This window comes from Eutrigla gurnardus (genome assembly GCF_963514095.1).
Source record: "Eutrigla gurnardus genome assembly, chromosome: 3".
In the NCBI taxonomy this organism is placed as follows: domain Eukaryota; kingdom Metazoa; phylum Chordata; class Actinopteri; order Perciformes; family Triglidae; genus Eutrigla; species Eutrigla gurnardus.
The window spans coordinates 696,138-720,057 of record NC_139917.1 but is presented as its reverse complement, the minus strand read 5'-3'; the positions used below and the strand labels follow the sequence as shown (position 1 = coordinate 720,057).

At 43.4% G+C, this 23,920-nt stretch overlaps 3 protein-coding genes across 3 annotated transcripts in view; 2 read left to right on the top strand and 1 right to left on the bottom strand.

Annotated features, from left to right (window-relative positions):
* Window positions 1-23,920, top strand: part of ndufs8a (NADH:ubiquinone oxidoreductase core subunit S8a) — a 172,637-nt gene that overhangs the window by 22,185 nt on the left and 126,532 nt on the right. The gene's annotated exons all lie outside the window — the stretch shown is intronic.
* Window positions 7,134-12,944, top strand: saraf (store-operated calcium entry-associated regulatory factor). The gene is made up of 7 exons (XM_084004990.1): window positions 7,134-7,358; window positions 8,234-8,412; window positions 8,864-9,056; window positions 9,561-9,845; window positions 10,038-10,203; window positions 10,289-10,380; window positions 11,663-12,944. The coding sequence occupies exons 1-7, from the start codon at window positions 7,292-7,294 to the stop codon at window positions 11,686-11,688; spliced, it is 1,008 nt and encodes a 335-aa protein (XP_083861116.1). The 5' UTR covers window positions 7,134-7,291; the 3' UTR covers window positions 11,689-12,944.
* Window positions 13,327-15,969, bottom strand: LOC311010839 (uncharacterized protein; the record flags this gene model as incomplete). The annotated part of the gene is made up of 4 exons (XM_084005482.1): window positions 15,378-15,969; window positions 14,022-14,856; window positions 13,655-13,918; window positions 13,327-13,394 (listed from the first exon to the last, which is right to left on the bottom strand). The coding sequence occupies exons 1-4, from the start codon at window positions 15,723-15,725 to the stop codon at window positions 13,327-13,329; spliced, it is 1,515 nt and encodes a 504-aa protein (XP_083861608.1). The 5' UTR covers window positions 15,726-15,969.

Below are 23,920 nucleotides of genomic sequence, written 5' to 3'. Positions count from 1 at the left end.
ACCTTTTTTTTTTTTAAACTTTATTAATAATTATATACATAACAAAAACTGTCGAGCCAGGGGAAACTTCACAGACTTTGCACAAAGAATATGGCCTACCCAGTGGCGCCGGCTTTATTCGTCGCTGACGAATTCGAGCCGAGGCATTTGAACTCCCCTTGTTGATGGAGGCTGAGGAATTTTCTCATGTGGGAAATACCACGGAAATGGCCTCATTTATATAGCGCTTTTGTCCAAAGCGCTTTACAGTAATGACTGACATTCACCCATTCACTCACACATTCACACACCGACGGCAGAGTCAACCACGCAGGGCGACAGCCAGGTCGTCGGGAGCTATTAGGGTGAGGTGTCTTGCTCAGGGACACCAGACACTCAGCTAGGAGGAGCCGGGGATCGAACCGGCAATCTTGCGGTTGCCAGCCAACCCAGCTCTACCTCCTGAGCTAAACCCCCCCACCACGTGGTAATTCTAACCAACTAGGGCAACGTTGAGGGGGAGTGTCTTATGTCCGCACTTATTTGAGACTAGGCGCGTTTCCAATCATGCATGCGCATGCATTTGCCTCGCAAAACCAGGCATTCTGGGAAAAAAACGTCAGAAATGCTGGTGATAACTTCCTTTTGCGACATGTCACATGGCTTTAAAAACTTGCGGGATCTCCAGGGTACCTTCCTCCACATGCTTTTCTATGCAGATGGGGTGCAAATCATTAAATCATTTCACCACAAGGTGGCCGCCGAGTGCGGACCTGAACACACGTCATTGAACTTTTAACCAATGAGAACCATTCCGCTGTAGCGGAGGTGTGGGCAAGCCGGTTGCAGCCACCGTAGACCGCGCTGCCAAGCGCTGCAAGAAGCGGCTCTTAAAAACTTGTACCCGCAAGGTTTTGGGTCACGTGATATGGTCGCGACCCTGTGACGTCTTTGCAGTCGGCTGCTAAGTCGAAAACAATTCTAGCCATCATGCATCGCTTTCAACCCACAATCCATCACGTGCAGGCGGCTACATCAACTCGAATTCCCCTATTATCTGCACAGAAAAGCATGCGGAGGGAGGTACCCTGGAGTTTTTAAAGCCATGTGACATGTCGCAAAGGGAAGTTATTACCAGCATTTCTGACGTTTTATCCCAGAATGCCTGGTTTTGCGAGGCAAATGCATGCGCATGCATGATTGGAAACGCGCATGATTGGAAACGCGCCTAATAACTTGCATGCGCGAGATAGTAAGTCGCAGGGGTAGATTAAAGATGGCGACAGGACCAGACGTGTTTTAACGGTGTCCGCGGTTCCATGTAGGAATTACTGCACAAACTTTATTTTGGACTTCTCTTATTGCCAACCGAGGTGAGAAAACACTTTTGGAAGAATTAAAAACCGTCACAAACTGTTTACTTCTACAACCGCATTCATAACAAATTGAAGAGGAACTAGCATTAGCCACAAGCTAACGATGAAAAACTCCAGTGAAGTTGAATTGTCCCAGGTCGAAAATATGGAGGTTGCTCTTAAAGATAAACGAAACATTAAAGAAATGCACTCTTATGCCTGCCGAGCTGACTCAGGGGACGAATGCATTTCTTCTCTGAACACTCCAATGAAGCACACTGCTAAAAAAAAGCAAAAGCAGCTGGAGTGAGTCACAAGAGCAACCGTCACTGTTCGATCTACAAAACGCAATAATCTCAGCTGTCACCGACCAGATAAATGAAAGGGCAGACCAAACGGATAAAGCTGTTCACTACAACACTGTCCAAATTGATGGTTTGAAAAAGTCACTGGATTTCTGCCATCAAGAAGTTGTCGACTTAAAAAAACAAAACGTAGCTCTAAAAAACTTGTGTGAGCTGCTTAAGAAGAAAGTGAACGAGATGGAGCAGAAAGTGAATGAGACTGACTGCTACAGTAGACGACATAATCTCCGACTGCACGGGGTTCCCCAAAAACATTTACATTTAGGTCATTTAGCAGACGCTTTTGTCCAAAGCGACTTACAATAAGTACATTTGTCAAAAGAAGGAAACAAAGAAACCACAACGTATCATTGCTGATAAAGTAAGAGCTAAAAATAGAACAAGTGTTAGGTCCTCATCTGAGTAAACTAGTACTTCAAGAGCAACAGTGCTACGATCAGAGTGCTATAGGTATGGGTTCTTTTTTTTTTTTTGGGGGGGGGGGGGGGGGGGGGGGGTGGGGTGTTAGTGGGTCATGCTATGTAGAGTCGAGGTGAAGTCTGAACAGGTGAGTCTTGAGCCTTTTTCGGAAAATGGCAAATGACTCTGCTGTCCTGACATTGGTCGGGAGTTCGTTCCACCACTGAGGCGCCAGAACAGAGAAGAGTCTGGACTTTGCTGAGCGACATTTGTTTGATTTCAGCGATGGTGGTACCAGCCGGCCAGCTGAAGTAGAGGAGCAAAGTGCTCGCTTCGGGGCATGAGGTTTGACCAGTGTTTGAAGGTAGACGGGTGCTGTTCCATTGATGGCCCTGAAGGCCAGTGTCATCGTCTTGAATTGGATGCGTGCTGCAACAGGGAGCCAGTGGAGGTCACGGAGGAGGGGGGTCACATGGGAGAATTTGGGTAGATTGAAGATAAGGCGTGCTGCAGCGTTCTGGATACGCTGCAATGGTTTAATCGCAGACGCCGGGCCAAAAAGATGATACCAACATCAAATCTCAAGTCCAGGACATCTGTCGAGCTGTGCTACCTGCTAGCAGCGGTGGATGTTGCTCACAGAATAGGGAGACCAAAGGATGGAGGAAAGGACCAGCCACCGCGTCCAGTGATTATCAGGTTCTTATCCAGGACGGCCAGAGATGTCCTATGGAAAGGCTCTAAGGCTAACAACTACCTGAAGAACCACCGACTCCACTTCAAAGAGGATTTGACAGCAGCTGACCGAGACGCACGCAGTCGTTTATGGCCAACAGTGGAAGAAGCAAGAAAGAGGGGTGACAAGGCCTACTTTGTTGGAAATAGGGCATTTGTGAATTGGAAAGAAATTAAATAATGTGACAGGTAAAGTATAATGTAAACAGAAGTAAAGTGTACTGCTATTTTTTGGAATCTTTTATTCCAATATGTTTTATAGCTTTATGAAGTACACAAGTTATTAATATGGCAATAAGGTCTATTAGTGCAGTGTTTCCTGCAGGTACAGTTAACAGTCGAGAAGAAAAACTAACGATTGTTTAAAGTTCTTTTTTTTCTGGGTTGTTCGTGTTCTTAATGTCAATTTCCATTCTTTCTGTAAATGCCAGGGGTATTAGAAACTTGTTAAAGAGAAAGTGTTTATTTTTGTATTGTCAAAACAAAGGTGCTGATTTTTATTTTATTCAGGAAACCCATGCTTCAGAAGCAGATTTTGCATTCGGAGGAATCAATGGGGGGAACATGTGTGGTTATCATTTGGAAATAACAGGTCAGCAGGGGTCGCTATATTACAGGGAAATTTTAAAGGCAAAATAATTAAACATCTGTCGGACAAAAATGATAGGTGGTTAATACTTCTTGTGGACATTGACCATTCTCAATTTGCCATCACTAATAAATATGGCTATAACAATAAACAAAATAACAAAACTCTGTTTACAACAATAGAAGGTAAAATAAATCAACTATTATTAACATTTCCTACTGCCAAGGTATTATGGGGAGGTGATTTCAATACAGTGTTGGATGATTCCATGGACAGATGGCCCCCAAAGAACAAAGAAGGGAATGAATTAGTCAATATCTGTAGTAGTATGGACCTCATTGATATCTGGAGACACAAAAATCCAAACCAAAACTCATATACATGGTCAAACAAGGACAAATCTCAACAATCTTGTTTGGACTTTTGGTTGATCTCCTCAGACATTGAAAATAGAGTGGAATCAATTATAATAGAGCCCGCGGTTTTTACTGATCACCAAGCTGTTATGATTAAGGTCAACATGGCTTTATTAAAAAGTAACTCCAATAGAGATTACTGGAAGTTAAATAAAACACTATTACAGAACAAACAATTTAAAAAGGATACCCAGGATATTATTGAAAAATATTGGAGACAAGCTAATACATTAAACAATTTTGGAAAGTGTTGGGAATTAATGAAATTTGACATTAGGAATTTAGCTATAATCACTGGGAAGAGAATTGCTAAAAGTAAAAGAGAGAATGAAACCCAAATAATTACAGAAATAATTAGATTCTCTGAAAAAGTAGGTCTTTCTGAAAGGGAACTTGGAGAATTAGCAGCTCTACAACTCAAATTAGACTAAATGTATGAAGAAAAAGCCAGAGGTGCCTTTATTAGGTCCAGACGAAAATAGTTAGAACAAGGGGAAACGTGTAGAAAATATTTTTTTAATTTAGAAAGAAGGAACTATGAAGTTTCTTCCCTATCTAAACTTAAAATGAATGACCAGATTTGTGAAGACAAAAAAAATATTTCTCAACATGTTGCTGATTTCTATCAGAGGTTATATTCTAATGATAATGAAAGTGGAGATAACATTGAATTATTTATTAAAGGAATTGAAGATGACATCAGAGGTATTGATTTAAATTAACCTGTGACCGGAAGATCGATTTGATTGAGGTTGAGAAGTGTATTGGTTCCCCAAAAGACAACAAGTCTCCTGGTAGTGATGGTCTGATAAATGAATTTTATGAAACATTTATCAAAAACTTAGCCCCGTTCTTAGTTGCTGTATTCGAAGAAGCCATAGACAAAGGAGAATTACCACCTACTCTTCGACAAGGACTTATAAATTGATTCCTAAAACAAAAAAAGATAAATTAAGTATTGAGAATTGGAGACCAATTAGCCTATTAAATAATGATGCCAAGATTTTTGCTATGATCTTTGCTAAAACTAGGATTAGAAGATATAATTGACGAGGAACAATCAGGTTTTATGCCTGGCAGAAATATATGTAATAACATCCGTTTAGTTTTGGACATGATTTATTATAAAGATTATATTTTAGATGATAGTTTTATTTTATTTGTCGATTTTTATAAAGCATTCGATACAATTAGTCATCAATTTATGTTCAAAACTATACACAGCCTTGGTTTAACATTAACCGTGGTATAAGACAAGGTTACCCATTAAGTCCCTTTTTATTTATACTTGTCACACAAATTATGGCTACACACAAAGCTTCATTTAATGGTATTATGGTGGTAGATAGAGAATTTAAATTATCACAACTTGCTGACGATACTACAATTTTTTTATCCAATAAACATGAAGTTGCCAAAGCAGTCCAATGTATAGAGATGTTTTCCAAGGTATCGGGACTAAAAATAAACTTAGGTAAATTGGTGTTGTTTCCACTAAAATAATGTGACTTGTTGGAGATAAATGGTATTCCTGTAAAGACTACATTCACATATTTGGGTATTGTGATTAATAAAAATGAAAAATTCCGTAACAACTCAAACCTCGACCCAATTGTTGAACAAATTAAAAATAAATTTAACATGTGGTTAATGAGAGATCTTTCTTTAAATGGCCGAGTTTTACTCTCCAAGGCTGCAGGAGTGTCACGAGCCGTTTATGTGGGTTTATGCAATACAATATATAAACAACTTGATCAAATTTTATTCAATTTTATATGGAGAAATAAATGTCATTATCTATAAAAAAAGAGATATTATGTAACACAAGACAAAATGGAGGCCTGGAAGTCCTAAGTTTTGAAACATTAAATAATACTTTTAAAATGAAATGGCTAATAGAATTAATTAATGAAGATGATAATATTTGGAATGCTTTCCCTAAATTCATTTTTAATTCAATTGGAGGTCTCAAATTCTTGCTTAAATGTGATTATAACCCTGATAAATTACCTGTGAAGTTAGCTAATTTTCACAAGCAAGCTCTGCTGGCTTGGAAAATGTTGTACAAACACAATTTTTCACCTACAAACTATAACATTTGGAACAACAGGAGTATTCAATATAAAAATAGATCTTTGTATAAAAAAACTGGATCAATAATGGTATTTTTTTTAGTTTTACAACTCATGAAAACTGATGGTCAGTTATTACTTTATGAAGAATTTATTTCTAAATTTAGTATAGAAGTTACGCCAAAAGAATATGATGTAATCTTTAATGCTATCCCCAGGAATGTGTTGCAACTGCTTTTTGGTTATACAACTGATCATTATAGGACAGCTCCTATAAACAATATTTTTCTGGGGAATGTTGATATCACAACTTACAAATGTACATATAAATACATCAGGAATCTTTTGATAAATGTATCTATTCCTTCTGCAATTTTTTTTTTTTTGGAAATCTCTTTATAAAGATGTGAATTGGAAAAAAATGTAGTTGATTAGTAATACATTTTGTCTGAATAACAAGGTCAAGGAAGTGTCTTACAAAATTATACATAAAATATATCCAGCAAAAAAAAACATCAGAAAGATTTAAACTTGATATTGAGTGTTCCTGTGATTTATGTGGTTTGTTTGATGAATCTATAACACATTTATTTTTTCATTGTTTATATTGTCAAATGTTTTGGTTAAATGTACAAAATTTTATTGAAAACAAAACTGGACATTCACTACAACTACATGAAAAGGACATTTTGTTTTACTTTGAAAATAACAAAATGGAAAATGATAATTTTTTTTTTAACTTGTTTTATATTTAGGCAAATTTCACATACATAAAAAGAAATGGACTAACAGCAAACCAAATTTTACACTTTTTTTGCAGGAACTTTATCATTACAGCACTGACATCAATGGACTAAGGCAATTTTTATTTAATTAATGTTTTTTTTCTCTTTCTCTGTTTGCATATTTATACCTTTATTTATTTTCTCTCTTCCCCTGGCTCGACAGTTTTTCTTATGTATATTATTATCAATAAAGTTTAAAAAAAAAACGAGCAATAATAAGTCGCACGTGCGAGTTAAAAAAAATAAAAACACCCATGTCACCTCCAGGGCTCCGTAGTTCTCTCTCCAAGTGTGAAAATCTAGAAACCCATAGTTTCACACATGAATGTAATTTATGTTTTGTGAATTCAGAACCGATGTCTTATCTCAGCCCCGCCCTAAGCAGTCGTACACGTCCCCATTGGCTGCCACGTCAAAAACATATGACGCAACGCGGAAGGGAAGGTTTCTCGAATGCTTTCTTGTGTCGCGTTAGTTGTTCAGTAACGTTAGAAGAAACTGGGTCTATTTAACGTTGGTGTAACTCAGAGTGAAGTAATCACTAGAATAAGTTGGTGAGAAGTATCGGAGCCTTTATAACGACACACAGCGGGGAAATGAAAGGCGTTATTACAGTGTTGTTGCAGTTTTTGTTGGTGGGCCACATCAACAGTTGGGATGACGGTAGGTAACCTTATTGCTTCCTTCGACCTCTGTTTCAGTGACATTTTAATGCATTATTCATTCATACTTTTTATTGACAGCCGACCTGTTTAGGAAATATGACGCAACAAAGGCAACCAACCGACACACTACTTCCGCTAGCCGCTTTCCAACATGCTGAGAACCTTTAGAAAACGATTACAATATAATAATGCCCGTTAAATGGTTTATAGACGAGTGTGACGTACAGATGTCATTGTTGATGCTAACATTCACACTGACGCAACATAAAAAGTGCCTACGCGTACAGAACAGATGTTACAGCAAAGTCAGCGACCCATCAGATTCTGCTACGCGGAAGCCGGAAACGCTTGAACGTGAGTTTTGTCACGTAATAACACCGAATAACACAAGTAAAGGACTTCCACTGCCAGACATTTAGCTCCATACATGTGTGTATCTGTTATTCCTTTGCTTACTGTTGTATTAATATAATGTAATTGATACATAATTAAATAGCACCTTTCCTTTGACATACTGAGTGATTTTGTACAAGGGGGAATAGACTCTTAACCTGAACAGGAGAACTAAACTCACAAGATGACAACAACAAAGTCTGCATAAAGAATTCTCTAGTTGAATGTCTCCTTCTAGTAAAGGTGTGTTTAGGAAGATCTAGAATGTTCTGCTGTAATACTGTGACAAGCACCAGTACAGCCTTCATATAATAGACTTGACAGAGGAAGGATTTATTTTAGGACATCCATGTACTAATACATATTAAATGGATCAAACTCAATTCTCTGGGAAACCTGTTGCCTCCTGATTGGCTTCCCATTTTGAAAAGCAGCAGTTGTATATGTTATTAAAGTATTTTTCTTCCCTTCCCACTGCAGGCAGTGTGCTGCTGCGTGACGTCCAGGCGTTGACCCTGTACAAGGGTCGCTACACTACAGCCAGGCGCTCCAGCCCAGTGCCTCAGCTGCAGTGTGTTGGAGGATCGGCGGGATGCCAGGTCTACGTCCCAGAGGTTGTCCAGTGTCGGAACCAAGGCTGGGATGGGGTTGATGTGCAGGTGAATATGGAGGCTCTGCTGGACCATGAGATGAGGGGTTTGGAGTTGAGCTTATTGAGATTTTAAACATTTAGCGATGCGCTGAGTACTACGATGACTTATAGTGCGATATACTGCGATTTATTTCACTCGGTTCATCTCATATCAATAACTTGTATTGCAGCAAAATGCAAAAACTAGAGGACTGAAAAGGCCATTGTTATCCGAAGGTTTAATTTTGCATTTGCAATATTAATAGTTTATATAATAAAAAAAAATCCTGTATCGACATTTCCCTCCATTTGCTCAGAAGCAGGGCCAAAATAATTATATCTAAAGATTGTTCGTATCTGCTGACAATGAAGTCCTTGATTCTGGTAAAAAAAAATATTTAGGGTATAATTGTGTGAAGATATTGCGCTCATCCTTGTTTGAATATGATAATAAGGTGTTGAATGATGTGTTCCCCCAGTGGGAGTGTAAAGCTGATATGGACAACGCCTACCGATTTGGTAGCATCGAGGTGAGCTGTGAGGGCTACAGCCACCCTGCGGATGCCTTGGTGCTGAAGGGCTCCTGTGGTCTGGAGTACACGCTGGAACTAACTGACGGGGGCCGGAGGGCAACTCAAGGGGGGTCCCACAGCGGATTCAAGGGATATGGAGGTAGAACAGACGTATGAGGCTTCATCTTCTCACAGGCCTGTTCTATGAAGCCAGTTCAATATACAAGAGACTTTATTCATTCCCTTTGGAAAAATATTGCATGCAGGACAATTTTAGCCTCATTCTTTCAGCTGCAAATAGAAAATAGCATAAATATAAAAACATAATTCAAAGCATTAAGAAGGTTTCTGTCCATATCATACAATCACACACAGCAAGATAAAAGTAAGTAATGCAGACAGTCTGCAGAGTCTGACACACAAGAGAATATATGATATGAATATATGACGAGAGAATAAATAATGATTTACATCGCCAGGGCAGAAAGAATAATGGTTAAGTATTCATACATGCCATAACAATGTGTATAAGCAACACATGAATTTAATATAATACACACACAGCTAATTATAGTCAGATCTATGGTGGTTACCTTGCTTACCCCAAATCCTGCTTCATAGTACAGGACTAGATATTTAGAAACATTATGTTTGTCTGTCTCAGGTCTCAGGGGCTTCGCCTCGAGCTTCTTCAGCGGTTTCTTTGGGAACAAGCATCAGCAGCAGCAGAGCCGCCAGAGCTCGTACCCTTCAGGCAGCGAGGACTCAGGAGGTCTGCTGGTGGTCGGCGTGCTTCTGCTCTTAGCCTACGGTATCTACAAGCTGTTCCTCAGCGGGAACACGGCCCAGTGGGGGCAGGGCAGCGGACCGGCCGGTTACCCTGGAAATAATCACCATGGCTCCACCGCAGGGCCGCCGCCACCCCCGGGATTCAAACCTGACTTCACAAGTAAGCTCATGCAGAACAATAAACATGTGGCTAGAGTAACAATAGGTGGTCGGGTTGTCACTGCAGAGTCTCCCTGGAAAACACAAAAAGAAATGCATCCCTTCATTAGGGAGGATGTGCAGGATTGCAGTGTGAAATAAGATCACAACCATCTGAGCTGAAATCTCAAATCTGTTCTTGTTTTGTGTTAAGGCAATCCTGGTGGCAACCCTGGTGGCAACCCAGGCTACGGTTTCCACAGCAACTACACTCACAGACAACAGTACCCAGGAGGCCATGCTCCTCCAGGCACAGGCGGAGGCTTCTGGACCGGCATGGGAACAGGAGGTGTGCTGGGATATCTCTTTGGTCGTCAGAGGTCAGTAAGGAGATACAGAGACACAGAGACACAGAGACTCTGTTCAGAGAGCTAAGGTTCTATGTGCTGTGTGTTTGCTTTGCAGAAGTCAGCCCTACAACAGTTACTTCTCCACCGACACTGACGGCAGACGTCCTCTGTGTGGAGGCTCCTCCTCTTCCTCGCGCACTGCTTCAGGTACAAAGTCTGTATGTGTGCTGGCAGAGCCAAAGAAAGTTTGTGTGTTTCAAACATTTACCAGCTCTGATGTAAAGATGAAGGACATTGATGTTGAGGGTGTTTTCACACTTGGAGAGGCGAAGTCCTTCAAGTTCATGTTGTGCCTTAACCTGTTCATTGTGAACACTTTGCCCTGTGTCATATTTTAGCCCTCTGGGCTTGCCGTAAGAGATGTCCTGTCTGATCACCCGCTGTTCGGGTGGGATCGGGCGTGATTCAGTAAAAACATGTGATTGGAAGAACGCCGTTAACGCTTTCTAGTCACCAGTTCACATTGTGAACAGCAGATCTGTGTTGAAATCATCAGGAGCTGCAGGTGGGGAGCTCAGACCTGATTGGCTGAGTAGCAGAGCTAACCGCTAGCGTTAACATAGGGCTCAAGCTCTATTTAGTAACAAATATTATTGAGTGGAAATGATAAGGTTTACCATGATATTTTTAGGAAATGAATGAGAAAAAGCTCAGCATTCTGTGTGGAAACAACTAAACGTGTCATTGACCAGCAGAGTGATGAAGGTAGGGACTATAGTGTGAACAGAAACAGAACTGAGTTGTCTTTGAAATGAACTGACAGTGTGAACACACCAAAACCACTATAAGAGGACTGAGTTTGGTTCTTTTAAATGACGGCGTCAAGTACAAAGAAAATGATCAGCAATACAAACAACATACTTTAAACACGTTATTTTCAACATTATGTCATAGTCATCATCACAAATCAGAAAATAATTTCATTAAAAATATTTTTATAAAATATATAAAAGCATATTAGAGATCTCATAATAATAATATAATTCTCCAATTTTTCAAAAGCCGTGTCCCAATCCAGCGGCTGCATCCTTCCGAGGTTTCCTTCGAAGGCCAAATATGTCACATAGCCTGTCCCGTTACAAAGACAGCCGAGACATGCGCCCTTCATCCACCTAAGGGATCCTGCATAGCTCAATTTATCCCCAAATTCTCTGTGTGCCGATGACGAGCCGATCAGCAGCAGGAGAATACACTCTCTCAGCCTGAAATAAATCATGAAGCATATCCTCCATCGTAAAACACATTAGAATTTGAATCAGATAACATTAGTTACCTCTTCTACGCTCTTTCTTGTCAACCACAGCTGGTTGCTAGGCGATGGAAGTAGCAACAGGTGGGGGCGGAAACAGCTGGTGACGCAAACCTCTGTAGACCAGATTGTCTGATGAACAGTAGCATCCAGAGACTGATGAGCATCTTTGTTGAACAGGTTTTGGAGGAACCAAGAGAAGATAGAAGCTGTGGAGGTGGACAGACGACAGATGACACTGACGCACTAGCTGTTGGCTGGTGGACGGTCAAACGTGATAAAAGCACCATGAGGAGACGCAAGATGAACTTGTCCAACAGAATAGAGTGGCGAAGTCCCGCCCCTTCTGCTAGACTCCCATGGGACCTCTGAGATTGTAAAAAATGTATGGGTCTCAATGCAGATAATATAATTATTTGCTGGTCCCAGTCGATATGCCCCGAATTAGAAATATGTTGCTTGTGGATTTTTATTAAAAGAAAAAGTTTTGACCGTTTATTGTGCAATTGTTTAGTTAAAGGCTGTAGAGAAAACAGAATGACAAAGACTACATGTCACGTATGTGGCGTCACGTCATCACCCTTTCTCACAGCGATTCAGTGCCGATCAAACCAAGATGTTCCTGAATGTTCCAGCAGGTACGGCTGTTCATGCTTCCGGTTCCCGTCCGATGAGAAGACGAGGAATCGCTGGCTCAAACTGATGGATATCATTCACGCTGAGAGCAGCAACGAGCTGTAGTTCACAAAGCGGCCTCACACAAAACCTACCATTATCAAACTTCTTCGCCATAAATCGTAGTTTCTTTTTCATGAAAAATTATCTTTAAAAACCACAAACAACATATGTGAAATTCATGGCACAATTCAAACGGGACCAGAAAATAGTTTCGATCTAGCCATAGGAATACATGCATCAGAAATTCATATTGAGGTCCCATGGACTGGAAAAAGAAAGGCGGGACTTAGCCACTCTATAGCTTCTCAGCCCTTCCTTCCCCTGCAGAGGACAGTTTGATGTCAGATACTGACAGGAAGCACTTCTTTAGTTTTTCTGTGAACACGTGGTTTAAAGCTTTATGAAACAATGAAAGCTTCATTGTTAAGTTTGGAAATTAATGCCGTTATATTTATGTGTTTTAAGAAGATGATCCTGCAACTGTACATGGGTTTGATCAGCATTTTGTAAGCAAGATGACATTTTAACAGCATTCCCTCTTCATAAATGTTGTTCATATTTAGGAAATAGCTATCTCTGTTTTCTCTCTACAGTCTGTTTTCTAAGGACCTGTTGACTTTCTTTGTGAAGGCTCATGGATATTCTTTGCTCTCATATCTCATAACTCAGTTTAAATGTTTATAGCTTTTTTGAACCCAAACTTTTTTAAGTGATTTACTGATTCATCATTTTGATGTGATATATTTTGGTAACTAGCTAATAAAAAGTGAAATCCCCCAAAGTATTTTTGAACAGGCTGCTTTTCGTTTGTTTACCAATATTACCATTTATTTGTTGTTAGTATTGGTCAGGTATTATAGTTAGGCAGTATTATTGTTTGGTTGTCTGTTCCAGAAGTTTGCTTATTTGGATTAAATCTTTGTATTTTCTTTGCTAGTTATTTGTTTAGTTAAAGGAATACTTCACCCATTTTCCTCATAGTATTGTCACGTAGTATTGTCATGACCTGGGACAGAATGAGGGACTCAAATGCACGACTCTGCTCTTGGTGTTCAACAAAAAGTATTTATTTCCTTTTCTTTCGTGGAACAAACAAAAAACGCTCTCAAAAGAGGTTGCAAATAAACAAACAAAAGGCGCTCACAAAGAGGATCAAATACAACGACCTACACCAGATACTGAACAGGAGTACAACTAAACTGGGTGAACGCATCCATGACATGAACAAGACGAACTGACAAGGACAAAGGGAGACGAGGACTATTTATACATGAGGGGAGTGAACACAGGTGAAGCCAATCAGGGGCGGGCCAGACAATTACCAAGGCGGGAAAATAACACAAAGGGAGGAAGTCTGGGTCTAAAAACGAGAGGGAAAAGGTGAGTACAAAAAATAAAACAGGAAGTGCTTGATCACAAAACACTGAACATGAACATGACTAACTTCAACATACTTGACGAGACTTAACAGTACCCCCCCCCCCCCCCCTCTACGGCCGACTCCTGACAGCCCCAGAGCCTCTGGGTGACAGGCCTCAAAGTCAGCAATCAAGTCTTTGTCGACAATGAAACGTGACGGGATCCAAGAACGCTCTTCTGGACCGTAACCCTCCCAATCCACCAAGAACTGTTTCCCACGGCCCCGGTTGCGGACTGCCAGAAGCTTCTTGACCGTGTACACCATGCCCCCGTCAACCATCCGGGGGGCGGAGGAGGAGCGGAGGCGGGCACCAGAGGGCTTTCCTTGATGGTCTTGATCTTGCCGACATGAAACGTGGGGTGTACCTTTAGTGACCTGGGTAGACGCAGACGCACAGAAACGGGATTAATGACCTTTGATATGGGAAATGGCCCCACAAACCTGGGAGCCAGCTTCTTGGAGTGCACCTGAAGAGGAAGTATTTGGTTGCCAGCCACACCCTCTGGCCTGGCCTGTAGAGAGGGGCCGGTCGTCTGTGTCGGTCTGCTGCCACTTTCATCCGGGCTGAACTCCGCAGGAGTACCCGCCGAGCACCAGCCCAAATCCGGCGACAGCGTCTGACCATGGCATGAGCTGAGGGAACCGTAATCTCCTTCTCATTCTCAGGGAACAGGGGAGGCTGGTAGCCATTGGCACACTGGAAGGGTGAGAGGCCTGTGGCGGACAAGGGGAGGGTGTTGTGGGCGTATTCCACCCAGGTGAGGTGGTCACTCCAGGTGGCTTGGTCTTGGGAGACAAGGCACCGAAGGCACGTCTCGAGCTCCTGGTTAAGGCGTTCAGTCTGACCATTGGACTGTGGGTGGTACCCAGAGGACAGGCTGACGGTGGCACCGATGAGTTGGCAAAACTCATTCCAAAAACCGGAAACAAACTGTGGTCCTCTGTCTGAAACAATGTCACTGGGAAAACCGTGGATCCTGAAGACCTGAGTCATCATGACTTCTGCTGTTTCCTTAACAGAGGGTAACTTAACGAGTGGAATAAAATGTGCCATTTTAGAAAATCGGTCGACCACCGTCAGGATGGTGGTGTTACCTTTAGACGGTTGTAATCTGGTCACAAAGTCCATGGAGATGTGGGACCATGGCCGCTTAGGAACCGGCAGCGGGTGAAGCATGCCCATAAGGGCCCGAGGCGAGGTCTTATTCCGGGCACACACTGGACAGGCCGCCACATACTCCAACACTTCCTTTTCCATGGCTGGCCACCAGAACCGCTGCTTGATGACATACATTGTTCGTTTGACACCTGGATGACACGTGAGCATGGACGTGTGAGCCCAGTGGATTACCTTAGAGCGTAATGGCACTGGAACAAACAAACGGTTACTTGGACACCCACTAGGTGCTGGGCTCACGACATTCGCCTGCTTCACATCAGATAATATCTGCCATGACACCGCTCCAACCACACAGTTCAGTGGAAGGATAGTTTCGGGTTCTTTGGCAACAGGTTCAGGGTCATAAAGGCGAGACAGAGCATCTGGTTTGGCATTTTGTGAACCTGGTCGAAAAGACAGTGTGAAGTTGAACATGCTAAAGAACAGGGTCCATCTGGCCTGACGTGAATTTATTCGTTTAGCTTTTCTGATGTACTCCAGGTTCTTGTGGTCTGTCCAGACTAAAAAAGGTTGGTCTGCCCCCTCTAACCAGTGCCTCCATTCTTCCAGCGCTGCTTTGACAGCTAACAGTTCCTTGTTACCCACATCATAGTTCCGTTCTGCCGGAGTCAACTTACGTGACAGATAAGCGCAGGGATGCATCCTGTTGTCTTTGGCAGACCTCTGGGACAACACCGCCCCAATGCCCTCATTGGAAGCGTCCACCTCCACCACAAACTGTTGTTGGGGGTCAGGAACGGTGAGTACAGGTGCGGTGGTGAACCTCTCTTTGAGGCGTTCTCGGCCGCGGGGGTCCATCGAAAAGGTACCTTAGAGGTGGTGAGAGCATGCAGGGGGGCAGCAACTGAACTGAAATTGCGAATGAATTTTCTGTAGAAGTTGGCAAAGCCGAGGAACTGCTGTACCTTCTTGCGGCTGTCCAGAGTTGGCCAATTGGCCACTGCACTGACCTTAGTTGGGTCCATCTGTACTTTATTGGCTGTGACAATGTAGCCCAGAAAGCTGACAGTGGCTGCATGAAACTCACACTTCTCCGCCTTGACGTAAAGTTGATTTTCCAACAGCCTCTGCAGAACTTGACGAACATGAATTTCATGAGTATCCTCGTCTGGGGAAAAAAATCAGAATGTCGTCGAGGTAGATAAACACAAACACATTCAAAAACTCTCGCAAAATGTAATTAACAAATGTCTGAAATACTGCTGGGGCATTGCATAGACCGAAAGGCATGACCAGATACTCTTAATGTCCACTAGGGGTGTTAAAACCAGTCTTCCACTCATCTCCTTCTCGGATTCTGATGAGATGATAAGCGTTCCGGAGATCTAGTTTGGTGAATACCTTGGCTGTTTGTAGCAGTTCAAAGGCAGATGCGATCAGTGGGAGAGGGTAACGATTCTTGACTGTTATGGCATTAAGGGGGCTATAGTCAATACATGGCCTTAGAGAACCATCCTTCTTACTTACAAAGAAGAATCCTGCACCAGCGGGAGAGGAGGACGGACAAATTATTCCAGCCTTGAGCGAGGAGGTGATGTATTCGTCCATGGCCGCTCTCTCCGGCCCAGAAATGGAGTAGAGACGCCCCTTGGGGATGGGCGCACCAGGTAGCAAGTCTATAGCGCAGTCGAAAGGTCGATGAGGGGGCAGTGACATGGCTTTTGTCTTGTTAAAAACTTCTTTTAAGTCGTGATAACATGCCGGTACTTTAGATAAGTCCGGGTAGTCCGAGTCATTGTCGATGCTTAGTTCAGTCCTCAGCACCTCTGAAGTGTTATTCCTGGTCCCACAAGTCCCTTTACATGAGTGTTCACAGCCCTCTCCCCACCCCTTAATTTTGCCAGAGCGCCAATCAATGTGTGGATTGTGCTTTTTAAGCCATGGGAAACCCAAAATTAGCAGATGCTGCGCTGAGTTGAATAAGTGAAACTCCATAAACTCTGTGTGGTTGTCTCCTATCGTCACCTGTATGGGTTCAGTACAATGAGTGACTCTGAACAATAGACGACCATCTAAGGCACTTGCATTAACGGGGTTCGACAGAGGAATTGTCTTTACCTGGTTCTGTCGGGCTAGATTCCAGTCTATGAGGCTCTCGTCTGCCCCGGAGTCGATTAACACCCCCGGAGTTACAGTCTGGTCTTTTATGGAGAGTTTTACCTGAGTCAAGGATCGAGGAGGAAAGGCAGAAGCAACCCTGCTCACCAGCGCCCTCCTCCTGGCTGGTGAGCTTGATCTTTTCCCGGGCAGGTGGCAAGTTGATGGCCCAGCTGTCCACAGTAGAAGCAACAGCCCTCCTGTAGACGACGCTGTCTCTCCTTTGCTGAGATCTTGGTCCTCCCCAGCTGCATCGGCTCCTCAGATCCTTGCGATGATGCTGGTTTCTCGGAACCCGTCGTCGTGGGGAAGGAAGAGTTCCTTGACGGTTGGATACCCGGAGGAACTGCAGTCCATTGTCGTTCTCTTTCTCTCTCTCTGAGTCTGTTATCCACACGAATTGACATGGCTATGATGGCTTCTAAATCCTGGGGTAACTCCAAGGGAGCCAAATTATCTTTTATGGGCTCTGAGAGTCCATTCATAAAAGCGTCTATTAGAGCTGGTGTGTTCCACCCGCTATCTGCGGCTACTCGACTACTTGGCGATTGCGCTGCTTGATCTGCATAAGAGCCCGAGAGGCTTCTCTAGCAGGTGAGGTGTGATCGAATATTTTGCTTATGCTATCTTGAAACACTGTGAGTGACTGGCAGATGTGAGAGTCTCTGGACCATTCTGCTGTGGCCCAAGCAGCAGCTCTGCCAGTTAAATGAGACACCATAAATGCAACTTTAGCTCGGTCCGACACAAAGGCGGCTGGATTGTGCTTGAAGTGCAGATCGCACTGAACTAAGAAAGTTCTACAGTCCCCTGAGTCCCCCGAAAACTTCTCCGGGGAGGCCAAACGCAGAGACATGGGAGCCGTCTGGCTAATGAGCGGTGCGGCTACAAGGTTCTCCACAGGTGGTGTTGCTGGAGGTGGCGTCCCCAGGTGAGTGAGGACTTGGTGTAGTTGCTCCGCCAGGTGGTTGATCTGGGAGGTGACAGAGGCTTGAAAACCCTCCTGACGCTCTGTGAGGTCTTTCACCCCATGACCGATTGTGCTCAGCTGTACCTCATGCTGCGATATCTTGGTGCCCTGTGCAGAGAGGGTGGTTTGGAGTCTCTTCGAGTCGGCAGAGTCCATATTTTGGTCAGTTCGTTCTGTCACAACCTGGGACAGACTGAGGGACTCAAATGCACGACTCTGTTCTTGGTGTTCAACAAAAAGTATTTATTTCCTTTTCTTTCGTGGAACAAACAAAAAACGCTCTCAAAAGAGGTTGCAAATAAACAAACAAAAGGCACTCACAAAGAGGATCAAATACAACGACCTACACCAGATACTGAACAGGAGTACAACTAAACTGGCCGAACGCATCCATGACATGAACAAGACGAACTGACAAGGACAAAGGGAGACAAGGGGTGCAGTCGAATAGTCTTTTTTGCTTAGGAAGGTTCCTAACAGAAGAAGTGACCCGGAAGTAAACAAGTGGCCGCCATGATAAGAGCCGTTCGGATTCTCTAAATGCATAGGAAAGGAGCTCCAATGCTTCCTTTCAGAGCTCCTTTAGCATAGGATGCAACGGACCTTCCTATGCGAAAGGAAAGGAGATTACGCCGACCCACAATTCTTAGCGAGAGCAACATTTAAAGTGCCGCACACGTCGGCCGTTCATGAAAACAAACGATACGTGCATTTGCATATTTAACATTAACTTTCATGCAGACATATAATAATTGGAATAGTGTTGATAAATGTGTGTGGACAGTGATAATAATCGAATGTTTTTTTTTATTTTATTTATTTCAATCATGTTACAAACTTGACAAAAACGAAACTAAAACCACAAATGAAACGTAAATAAAGCAACCGGTCAAACAGGAGCTGCTGGACCTGAAGCCGGTCAGTGAACCAGCTGTTGATAAAACCCAACATGTGGAGAAGTGGACGATGCGCTTTTTGTAGTCCATTATTGTAGTTTCTCCAGCGCAGACGCACGTCAATCGCCGGTGCCGATCATCAGCTGTCAATCATCAGCGGCCGCGATATAATGACGTAGCTTAGTGAAAGTCCGGTCGGATTCTCTGAGCACCGCGGTCGACTATTCCTAAGTCCTTTTGAGTTCTCCTATCGCCTTTCCTTAACCCCGTGACGTTTTCCCCAGAGGTCAAGGAATAGGAGATAGGAATAGGAGTTAGGACCTTATTTTTTGACTATTCGACTGCACCCAAGGACTATTTATACATGAGGGGAGTGAACACAGGTGAAGCCAATCAGGGGCGGGGCAGACAATTACCAAGGCGGGAAAATAACACAAAGGGAGGAAGTCTGGGTCTGAAACGAGAGGGAAAAGGTGAGTACAAAAAATAAAACAGGAAGTGCTTGAACACAAAACACTGAACATGAACATGACTAACTTCAACATACTTGACGAGACATAACAAGTTTGTTTGAATGGTCGTCATCATTCCCTCATTTTCCAGAGACAGAGATCTCCGTGTTTCTATTCTGAAAAAGATCCTCCGATCGTCATTTTGCATCACCGGAGGCTCTTTGGTTAGAGGGGGTGAGAATACGGACCCTAGTTTCGTAGACCAGGCCTAGTCGGCGCGCAGCGCACCTGCACCACACCCAGGGCCAGCTCTTGTCATAGGCGATATAGGCGGTCGCCTAGAGCGCCATCTGCTGGAGGAGCGCCGCGAGGCACCCATGGCCTCGAGAAAAAATTAAAGCCCTCCTTTGAGCGTTCTCTCTTGAAAATAATAAATATTAACAAATGAATAAACAATGATGTTCCTAAAATGTGGTGCTGCTGAATCACATGACGGGTGCGCAGTGAGCACCTAAGGGTCAGAGCAGGGATCAGAGGTCAGGTCACAGACAGGTGATGGTTTTGTTATTTACGAGATGAAAAGGCCGTCCAAGCCCTCGGGTGCGCAGAACCGAAAGAGAAGAAAAGAAGAGGAGAAGAGGAAGTTGCAATATAAAGGTAACATTATCCTGTACCATTTTTTAAAATTATGCCGTTTTGTGTGAAGACGTTTTATTTATGCTAGCTCGCTAGCACATATTAATGCTTGCTAGCTACATCGTGTTTAATGTGAAATGCGCACTGCATCGGCGCTGTTTATGTTTGTGATGAGTTTTCATTTGTTTTCTTCTACACAGTTATCATCTCTGCCTGCCTATGTCCAGTCTGATTTGGTATTTTATTTCAGTTTCATCACGTCATCATTATGTTTGGTCGAGTTGATAATTAATTTTACCATAGTCAACACTAGTATATTAACAACTGTGTGCCCACTGACACAGTTGCTGCTGCTGGTGCTTAGTTCTACTACTGTCTTATCACGTTTGATATTGTGCTGAAATTCAGTAGCCAAGTGATGAAAATGCAAGCTGCAGCAGGTTATTATTATTTTCTTATTATTACTTGTTTTTGCTTGTAATGTAATACATTTACTCTGTCTGTCTAGATGCACTCAGAAAATATTTACAGACACCTCAAACAGCTTCTGGAGAGGGGCCTTCTGATCACACATCCACAGGAACACCACTCTCTGAAGCATGTAAGTTTATCCAATTGTTTGTGGTCTCTGACACACTACTATGTTATTGTTGTTGTTACTGAATGGTACAACCTTGTTAGTATGCCAGTAAATATAATTTTTAACAATTAAAATTAAGTGATTTATTAAGTGAGATTGACACAACAAACTTAATGCAGTGGTGTGACAGTATGGATGTGCTCTGTTTGAATACAGCTACAAGCATGCGTCAGGCATCATTCAGCAGCAGCAGCACTACCACATCAACCATACCACCCACCTCTGCAAGTCAGCATGAAGCAGGTGAGTTCTGTAATTAAATGTTGCAGTCATATCATTGAACAATACAACTGTATTAACTGTTGTTGGGGTTGTAGCAGGGGCAGATTTGGTTATCAACAGTTAACTATCAATATCAATATGATTATCGGTATTAATAATTATATTTAATATATCATCATGATATAATCATGAATAAACGGGGCACCACCCTGGGATCAGGGAAAAGATAACCTAAAACTGTATTCAGTCTCAATATGGAGGTTTTATACTCACATGCCAATCATCGTGATCATTGGCATAGGAGTACAAAACCAATCGAACAATTAAAAAGGCGTGAAATTCAAGCACTAGCCTTCACAACCTGCTGTTATCCAGTGACATATACACAACAAGCACAAGAGACCACTAGTTATAATATAATAAGATTTATTAAAATCAGTAATAATGATCACAATCAATAACACTGCAATTAACAAAGCCTTATTACCTAACTACCTAACACACAAAGCTAAGCTTAAACAAATGGAGAGACACACGTGGAGTGTGTGTGTGCGTATGTGTGTGCGTGCGTGTGCGTGCGTGCATGTGCGTGTGTGTGCGTGTCGCGAGAGAGAGAGAGAGAGAGAGAGGGGAAGAGGTGGCTATGGGCGGCCACCAGATGGAGCTATTCCTCGCAGCGTTCAGGGGCGGAGCCACTGAGGTTCGATGGGGTAGCGAGAGAGAGAGAGAGGTGGAGCTATTCCTCGCAGCGGTCAGGGGCGGAGCCACTGAGGTCTGACGGAGTAGCGAGAGAGAGAGAGAGAGAGAGAGAGAGATAGCCGTATGTAGCCACCAGATGTAGCTATGTCCCTAGCGGCCGCCGGGAACAGCTGGCTTAGGACACGTGTGTGCGGCGTGTATGTGTGTGTGTGTGTTAGCGGGTCACAAACAAAGAGAGAGAAAATGCGCGAGCGATATTCGGAGGGACAGAAAACGTGCTGCTATCACACGGGCTCGCGTGAATGAACTGGAATTTATTCCGCGAGACCGGTCTTTTAACTGATAGTAGAGGCTTTCTGAGCTCGCGAATATGGCGGAGGTTAGTCGAAAACACTGTTACAGAAATCAACCCAGCGGTGTGGGTACCCAATCAACATTCACATACAGCAGCACATGAACAAACGGACTCTGAGATCCGCGATCAGAACTTAAAACACATTAACAAGAATTACAAGCATGTCCTACACTATCGAATCTCTGCTTCTGCCCAGACAAATAGCCTCTTACTTTTGTCGATGTGAGATGCGTCGATGTGAGGTTTCCGTCCCGTGCGTTGATGGCGTTTCTTTACGCCGGCAGCGGACGGTAGTTTGTGGGGCGCTGGTTCAGCGCCGGATCCAATTAGTTGAAGAAAACAGTTAGTATTTCTTCCTTCTGCAGGAACAATCGCGTGGCTCGGCGATTTAGTCAGCTGATTTCAGACAAAGACGGGTCGAGTTATCCGTTCTGCTGGCAGCTGGGACGAAGAAAGTTTCTTCTTACCGCGGGGAACGGGAGTGTCGCGCTGTCGCGGTGGTCTCCTCGGGATCCAAGATGATAAACAAAAGAAAAATAAAACGAGTAGAGAAAAAGAGGGATAAACAGTCTGTTGCTCGTCCAGCGAGTTTGGGGAAAAGTCTGCGGCCTAGGACAAAGGAAAACGCTGCAGACGTTATATTCACCTCCTGGTGTAACGTGAGTTACTTTGGAGAGAGCAAGTTTTTCTGATGGCCGCGGGATTTATAGCTTACGGCTGGACCGGGGGACCCCCTGGAGTCCCATGCAGTTCGCAGCCAATGGCGCGCCAGCGGTGTGACGTCAGATCCCGTGACCAGGTGGAGGTGACACTAAAATGGTGGTTGTAGTTTTTTTATCTCCTTTGTCCCATTGTCCTGGCCGCATGTGTAGGCTTCTGTAGGCCGCATTGTGTAGTCCTTCTAGTGAGGTCCCAACAGTCCCCCTTTTGGTCTGAAGGTTGAGGTGTGGGACGCAACCTTCGGAGCAACATAAGGGCCGAACCGTCCATGTATTCCTTGAAACACGTGAAAGTCCAAACAGTCTGTATATTCCATGGAAAAGAGGTTAAACAGTTCATTCAGGTTAAAGTCCATGACTTTGATGGAGGCATTGTCTGGGCAGAGATTGAGGCAAAGTCTGGGCAGAGATTGAGGCAAAGTCTGGGCAGAGACTTCTAACTATCTAACCTATATTAAACATCACTAAGGCACAATTTATACAAACATCAGCATTATCATTTCATTCAGGAAATTTCAAACAGGAGCCATTCCTATTATGAAAAACAGAACGAAGACGGAAGGAAAGCGAGGAAAAAGGAAAGGGGTTAGTGGTCGCTAGGCTTACTCCCGGAGGAGGTTGGAGTTAGCCTGTGGGAGGTGTGTGAAGCGTGGTGACACGAACAGGAGAGAGTCCAGTGTAGCTTGCAGCTTCTGCAGGTGTTTGTACATAATGTAGGCTATGATCGCGGTAATGATCCAGCCACTAAGCAGGAGCCCGAGGGCGGTTGCGCTGACCGGGTTTCCTTGGTGGAGTATCGGTCTACTTATGTGATTAAAGGGTGTGGTAGTGAGTCCCGTCGGTTTGAGGGTGAACAGCACTAGTTTTGTTCCTTCAACCAAAAGTGATTGTTGGAGGGTTTTATCAATCGTTAGATTGTGGCCAATAAATGCATCCATGATCTCAATCTCCGCGTTGTACCTGTCCGGGTTGAGATGATGGAGTATTATGTCATCAATGTGTATAGTAGCTCCTTGGGGAACCGTTACAAATATCGTCTGATTTGGCAAGGCTAGCTTGGTGGCAGTATCATGGCGATCGTGGGACAGTAGGACTTCAGTGGCTGGTGTGTTGACAAGCCACTTATTTCCTGCTCGCTGTACTCTTGTCTCTGCCCTTTCATCCTTGGCAGACATGCTTCCCTGGCACCTTTGTTCTGGTGATTCAGTCCTCAGACCGCAGAGGTAGGTAGTCACATCCCGGATGAAAGGATTGCTCGGACATATCCAATGGATATCTTTGGTTTTGGTACACATGTCAAGGTTGGGAATAAGGTAAAGCGAGGGGTTGTCGTCGTGGTATGCAACGGTTGGTGGTGTTTTGAGGTGAATGTGTGTAGCATCTCTCCAAAACCCAACATTTAACACAGCTTTTAGCTTATATATATTCTGTTTCTCTATGATAGGCAGATTGAGGATGAATCCGATGCCCAGGT